Source organism: Oncorhynchus keta, chromosome 37, assembly GCF_023373465.1.
Source record: "Oncorhynchus keta strain PuntledgeMale-10-30-2019 chromosome 37, Oket_V2, whole genome shotgun sequence".
NCBI classification, from domain to species: domain Eukaryota; kingdom Metazoa; phylum Chordata; class Actinopteri; order Salmoniformes; family Salmonidae; genus Oncorhynchus; species Oncorhynchus keta.
The window spans coordinates 23322365-23330171 of NC_068457.1; the positions used below are offsets into that span (position 1 = coordinate 23322365).

Sequence of the window (7807 nt, forward strand, 5' to 3'; positions counted from 1 at the left end):
CATTTCCACAAGGAAAGGAGGATTCTTTTTTCATCATGTCAAACTCAAAATGTGTGTGCCTCGTCTGCCATAATAGCATCGCTATCCCAAAGAAAGGGGACAGAGGAGGCTTTTTCACACTCACTTAGAGGCTGAAGCGGGGCACACAGACCTGCTGCTGCACACGGATGTGCGGTGGCTGAGCCGAGGTACATTTTTAGGTTGATTCAGTGAGTTGTTGCCTGAAATCAAGGAGTTTCTCAAGGTCTCCAAACATGCAGAATATGCACAGTTAGAGGACACACAGTGGCTCCTGGATTTATCTTTTCTCACTGACCTAACTTACGGAAAAGGCAAACATGTAATGGACATGATCAGCTCTGTGAACACTTCAATGCAAACCACAACTGCTCTCAAGAAATCTGCAACGTAAAGACCTGCATCTCTTTCAACACATGCATTCAGAACTTGAACACCAGGGCAAGGATTCAGCACATCTTTAGAGTCCAGAACATCTTATCTGAGTTTTGCAGTCGTTTCACTGACTTTGCATCACTTGAGCCTATTGCCACTTATATGTGCTTTCCGTTTGGCACAGACATAAATGTGGAAGTCATTGCCTCCAAAATGGGATCACTTGTTCAGTTGGACACAACTATAGCAGAAACTGAAATTCTCACCCATCAAAATGACATACAGCTGAAATCCAGGGCAACCACTGAGATGAAGGAAGAGTTCTGGGAGCTACTGCTGGAGGAGAAGTATCCCAACATAAGAAGATGTGCTCTCAACATATCAGTCCTTTTTGGATCAACCTTCCTCTGTGAGTCTGCATTTTCTCACATGAAGATAATTAAGTCCAAGTACAGATCTACTATGACTGATGGCCTGCATGAGACTTGTGGCCTGTGTGAGACTTGCAACAAGCTGCTACAGCCCTGACTATGAAAAACTACTTGACTCAACCCAATGCCAAAAGTCACACTAAGGTCGGAAATGAAAGTGGTTTCACTTATTTGTGGAAAACATGTTATTGGTCCACATATTTCCGTATCAAATAGGTATCATAGCAACAGGTCCATAGTCAGTGGTGTGTTGCGTTCCATACATTTTGTTGGTTGGTAGATCTCACATCAAAGAAGGTTGGGCACACCTGGTGTAGACTGACTGGGCACACCTGGTGGAGACTGTCTGGGCTCACCTGGTGTAGACTGACTGGGCACACCTGGTGTAGACTGACTGGGCACACCTGGTGGAGACTGTCTGGGCACACCTGGTGTAGACTGACTGGGCACACCTGGTGTAGACTGACTGGGCACACCTGGTGGAGACTGACTGGGCACACCTGGTGTAGACTGACTGGGCACACCTGGTGTAGACTGACTGGGCACACCTGGTGTAGACTGACTGGGCACACCTGGTGGAGACTGACTGGGCACACCTGGTGTAGACTGACTGGGCACACCTGGTGGAGACTGACTGGGCACACCTGGTGTAGACTGACTGGGCACACCTGGTGTAGACTGACTGGGCACACCTGGTGGAGACTGACTGGGCACACCTGGTGGAGACTGACTGGGCATACCTGGTGTAGACTGACTGGGCACACCTGGTGTAGACTGACTGGGCACACCTGGTGGAGACTGACTGGGCACACCTGGTGGAGACTGACTGGGCACACCTGGTGGAGACTGACTGGGCACACCTGGAGTAGACTGACTGGGCACACCTGGAGTAGACTGACTGGGCACACCTGGTGTAGACTGACTGGGCACACCTGGTGTAGACTGACTGGGCACACCGGGTGTAGACCGACTGGTCACACCTGGTGTAGACTGACTGGGCACACCTGGTGTAGACTGACTGGGCACACCTGGTGTAGACTGACTGGGCACACCTGGTGGAGACTGACTGGGCACACCTGGTGGAGACTGACTGCCCAGCATGCTCTTTGTGCTACTGCTACTGGCAGGTGTCAAAATCTAGCTGATTGATGCGGTGGCAATCTGACAATCATTTGATCCCATGGCCAACGCATTAAGAACTTGGGTTCTAGTGAAGTCCTGGTTGGACTGATGGCTCTCTCCTGGATGGACTGATGGCTCTCTCCTGGTTATCAAATCAAATCAAATGTTATTTGTCACATACACATGGTTAGCAGATGTTAATGCGAGTGTAGCGAAATGCTTGTGCTTCTAGTTCCGACAATGCAGTAATAACCAACAAGTAATCTAACTAACAATTCCAAAACTACTGTCTTATACACAGTGTAAGGGGATAAAGAATATGTACATAAGGATATATGAATGAGTAGATGGTATCGAGTACAGTATATACATATGAGATGAGTATGTAAACAAAGTGGCATAGTTAAAGTGGAGTCAGTGTCATTGTCAGTGTGTTGGCAGCAGCCACTCAATGTTAGTGGTGGCTGTTTAACAGTCTGATGGCCTTCAGGTAGAAGCTGTTTTTCAGTCTCTCGGTCCCAGCTTTGATGCACCTGTACTGACCTCGCCTTCTGGATGATAGCGGGGTGAACAGGCAGTGGCTCGGGTGGTTGATGTCCTTGATGATCTTTATGGCCTTCCTGTAACATCGGGTGGTGTAGGTGTCCTGGAGGGCAGGTAGTTTGCCCCCGGTGATGCGTTGTGCAGACCTCACTACCCTCTGGAGAGCCTTACGGTTGAGGGTGGAGCAGTTGCCGTACCAGGCGGTGATACAGCCCGCCAGGATGCTCTCGATTGTGCATTTGTAGAAGTTTGTGAGTGCTTTTGGTGACAAGCCAAATTTCTTCAGCCTCCTGAGGTTAAAGAGGCGCTGCTGCGCCTTCTTCACGATGCTGTCTGTGTGAGTGGACCAATTCAGTTTGTCTGTGATGTGTATGCCGAGGAACTTAAAACTTGCTACCCTCTCCACTACTGTTCCATCAATGTGGATAGGGGGGTGTTCCCTCTGCTGTTTCCTGAAGTCCACAATCATCTCCTTAGTTTTGTTGACGTTGAGTGTGAGGTTATTTTCCTGACACCACACTCCGAGGGCCCTCACCTCCTCCCTGTAGGCCGTCTCGTCGTTGTTGGTAATCAAGCCTACCACTGTTGTGTCGTCCGCAAACTTGATGATTGATTTGGAGGCGTGCGTGGCCACGCAGTCGTGGGTGAACAGGGAGTACAGGAGAGGGCTCAGAACGCACCCTTGTGGGGCCCCAGTGTTGACGATCAGCGGGGAGGAGATGTTGTTGCCTACCCTCACCACCTGGGGGCGGCCCGTCAGGAAGTCCAGTACCCAGTTGCACAGGGCGGGGTCGAGACCCAGGGTCTCGAGCTTGATGACTAGCTTGGAGGGTACTATGGTGTTGAATGCCGTGCTGTAGTCGATGAACAGCATTCCCACATAGGTATTCCTTTTGTCCAGATGGGTTAGGGCAGTGTGCAGTGTGGTTGAGATAGCATCGTCTGTGGACCTATTTGGGCGGTAAGCAAATTGGAGTGGGTCTAGGGTGTCAGGTAGGGTGGAGGTGATATGGTCCTTGACTAGTCTCTCAAAGCACTTCATGATGACGGAAGTGAGTGCTACGGGGCGGTAGTCGTTTAGCTCAGTTACCTTAGCTTTCTTGGGAACAGGAACAATGGTGGCCCTCTTGAAGCATGTGGGAACAGCAAACTGGTATAGGGATTGATTGAATATGTCCGTAAACACACCGGCCAGCTGGTCTGCGCATGCTCTGAGGACGCGGCTGGGGATGCCGTCTGGTCCTGCAGCTTTGCGAGGGTTAACACGCTTAAATGTCTTACTCACCTCGGCTGCAGTGAAGGAGAGACCGCATGTTTTCGTTACAGACCGTGTCAGTGGCACTGTATTGTCCTCAAAGCGGGCAAAAAAGTTATTTAGTCTGCCTGGGAGCAAGACATCCTGGTCCGTGACTGGGCTGGATTTCATCTTGTAGTCTGTGATTGACTGTAGACCCTGCCACATGCCTCTTGTGTCTGAGCCGTTGAATTGAGATTCTACTTTGTCTCTGTACTGACGCTTAGCTTGTTTGATAGCCTTGCGGAGGGAATAGCTGCACTGTTTGTATTCGGTTATGTTACCAGACACCTTGCCCTGATTAAAAGCAGTGGTTCGCGCTTTCAGTTTCACGCGAATGCTGCCATCAATCCACGGTTTCTGGTTAGGGAATGTTTTAATCGTTGCTATGGGAACGACATCTTCAACGCACGTTCTAATGAACTCGCACACCGAATCAGCGTATTCGTCAATGTTGTTATCTGTCGCAATATGGAAACATATCCCAGTCCACGTGATGGAAGCAGTCTTGGAGTGTGGAGTCAGCTTGGTCGGACCAGCGTTGGACAGACCTCAGCATTGGAGCCTCTAGTTTTAGTTTCTGTCTGTAGGCAGGGATCAACAAAATGGAGTCGTGGTCAGCTTTTCCGAAAGGGGGGCGGGGCAGGGCCTTATATGCGTCGCGGAAGTTAGAGCAACAATGATCCAAGGTTTTTCCACCCCTGGTTGCGCAATCGATATGCTGATAAAATTTAGGGAGTCTTGTTTTCAGATTAGCCTTGTTAAAATCCCCAGCTACAATGAATGCAGCCTCCGGATAAATGGTTTCCAGTTTGCAAAGAGTTAAATAAAGTTCATTCAGAGCCATCGATGTGTCTGCTTGGGGGGGGATATATACGGCTGTGATTATAATCGAAGAGAATTATCTTGGTAGATAACGCGGTCTACATTTGATTGTGAGGAATTCTAAATCAGGTGAACAGAAGGATTTGAGTTCCTGTATGTTTCTTTCATCACACCATGTCTCGTTAGCCATAAGGCATACGCCCCCCCGCCCCTCTTCTTACCAGAAAGGTGTTTGTTTCTGTCGGCGCGATGCGTGGAGAAACCCATTGGCTGCACCGCCTCGGATAGCGTCTCTCCAGTGAGCCATGTTTCTGTGAAGCACAGAACGTTACAGTCTCTGATGTCCCTCTGGAATGCTACCCTTGCTCAGATTTCATCAACCTTGTTGTCAAGAGACTGGACATTGGCAAGAAGAATGCCAGGGAGTGGTGCATGGTGTGCCCGTCTCCGGAGTCTGACCGCCTCGTTTCCCCCTTTTTCGGAGTTGTTTTTTTTGGGTCGCTGCATGCGATCCATTCCGTTGTCCTGTTTGTAAGGCAGAACACAGGATCCGCGTCGCGAAAAACATATTCTTGGTCGTACTGATGGTGAGTTGACGCTGATCTTATATTCAGTAGTTCTTCTCGACTGTATGTAATGAAACCTAAGATGACCTGGGGTACTAATGTAAGAAATAACACGTAAAAAAACAAAAAACTGCATAGTTTCCTCGGAACGCGAAGCGAGGCGGCCATCTCTGTCGGCGCCGGATGGCTCTCTCCTGGCTCTCTCCTGGATGGACTGATGGCTCTCTCCAGGATGGACCGATCGCTCTCTCCTGGATGGACCGATGGCTCTCTCCTGGATGGACCGCTGGCTCTCTCCTGGATGGACCGATGGCTCTCTCCTGGATGGACCGATGGCTCTCTCCTGGATGGACCGATGGCTCTCTCCTGGATGGACTGATGGCTCTCTCCTGGATGGACTGATGGCTCTCTCCTGGATGGACCGATGGCTCTCTCCTGGATGGACTGATGGCTCTCTCCTGGATGGACCGCTGGCTCTCTCCTGGATGGACTGATGGCTCTCTCCTGGATGGACCGCTGGCTCTCTCCTGGATGGACCGATGGCTCTCTCCTGGATGGACCGATGGCTCTCTCCTGGGTGGGCTGATGGCTCTCTCCTGGTTGGACTGATGGCTCTCTCCTGGATGGACTGATGGCTCTCTCCTGGATGGACTGATGGCTCTCTCCTGGATGGACTGATGGCTCTCTCCTGGTTGGACTGAGGGCTGTCTCCTGGTTGGACTGGTGGCTCTCTCCTGGATGGACCGATGGCTCTCTCCTGGATGGACTGATGGCTCTCTCCTGGTTGGACTGGTGGCTCTCTCCTGGATGGACTGATGGCTCTCTCCTGGATGGACTGATTGATGGATGGACTGATGGATGGATGAATGGATGGATGGATGGATGGATGTTGACCACCAGCAGTTTGAGAAGGCTGTCTGTTGCTGCTGAGCATCTACGTCTCAACAAAGCGCTAGGGTTTATTTATGGAGGTCATGGTCATGGATTCTCCCATCCCTTTTTGCCATGTTAAAGGTTGTGTGACTGATTTACAGATATAGAAAGGTCTCCTCTGGCCTATGGGGCCTTAGCATGTCTCCCTTTATAGAGATATGCCTCTACACATGTAAAACACAGCCCCTGTCATAGTCAGACACTGAATCAATATATCTGAAAACGCCATAAAATCCATGAAGGTTTTGTCTTGTTTTTCACTGTGACCCTTGTCCTGCCAGGCCGAATCAAGCCCATTCCTACAAGCTTGTAAAATCTGTCTTTCTCCAGTTCGTTGGAAGTTCATTCACTAGAAGTTCATACTCTTTTGACCCCTGGGAGCACACTCGCCAGCCAGCTCACTGCTCTGACCTCACCATAATATATGTAAGCAATAAGGCCCGAAGAGGTGTGCTATATGGCCAATATACTCCGGCATGACGCAACGCCGAGTGCCTGGATACTACAGCCCTTAGCCGTGGTATATTGGCCATAAATCAAAAAACCCTGAGGTTTTTTTGTATTGCTATTATAAACTGGTAATGCTGTTATAAACTGGTTACCCAACGTAATTAGAGCAGTAAAAATAAATGTTTTATCATACCCGTGGTCTACTGTCTGATATACCATGGCTGTCAACCAATCAGCATTCAGGGCTCGAACCACCCAGTTTATAAAAATATTATAACACCATCGGCATCGAGGATAGCACTGTCCAGTGTGCTATTTTCCAAAATAAGTCCAATTGACCATGTACATTCTTTAATATTTAGAGTCATCATCTGCATATTCAAAAGGCATATTCATGCATATTCATGTTATTGCACTTGGCCTCGCATCTGAAATAAAGTTGTTGAAGTCCCACTTTTCATCCGGTCGACTCCAGACGATAATGTCGTTGATACACTTGGTCTGCATATTTGTGGCTTTGTAAATGGCGTCAGATCATAGAAAGGGGGATCATCAGAATGTTAATGTGAGTCTCACTTCTGAATAAAAGGTGAGTGGAATAGAATGGAGGGAGCCTGAACTCCATGGTTGTCACTAGTTAACACAGACACAAAGTCAAAATGAGCTATTAAAAATGTCATAAAATCAAACATTGGTCTCAAGTTAAGGTTAGGGTTAAGTGGTGTGGTTCGTTTTTGTTTTTTAATTAAGAGAAATGTAGAAAATAGGCTGGTTTAGCCATGTTTATGGTTTTGTGGCTGTGGTAACTAGACGACGAACTCCATGGCTCCGTTTACTCTGGCTAGACCAGTGGAAACAAAGAGTTTCCACAGTCACCAGCTAAGATCTAACATTCACCAACTAACACATGAAGCAACGATTACAGTACAGAGAAGGGAGACAACTCCTTTAAAGGAAAACCCACTCAATGTTTTGCATGTCAGCAGTCAAGTGTTCAAGATATTGGACTTTCAAGAAGCAAAGTGTCACTTGCCACATCATCATATGAGGCATTTTGCACCATCATAATGATGTGGCAAGTGACAATTTGCTTCTTGAAAGTCCAATATCTTGAACACTTGACTGCTGACATGCAAAACATTTTGGGATTGTATCAACAGTGGACTAAGGAAAACAGTACCAAAATGTATTTTTTGAGTGGATTTTTCCTTTAACTGGTCCAACACCAATTACAGGACATCAATCTACTA

At 48.3% G+C, this 7807-nt stretch overlaps 1 protein-coding gene across 1 annotated transcript; it reads right to left on the reverse strand.

The window, feature by feature from the left end:
* Positions 1–1176: 1176 nt before the first annotated feature.
* On the reverse strand, positions 1177–7064 carry LOC127916606 (glucose-dependent insulinotropic receptor-like). The gene is made up of 2 exons (XM_052498910.1): positions 7012–7064; positions 1177–1876 (listed from the first exon to the last, which is right to left on the reverse strand). Exons 1-2 carry the CDS (start codon positions 7062–7064, stop codon positions 1177–1179), a joined length of 753 nt encoding a protein of 250 aa, XP_052354870.1.
* Between the last annotated feature and the right edge of the window lie 743 nt (positions 7065–7807).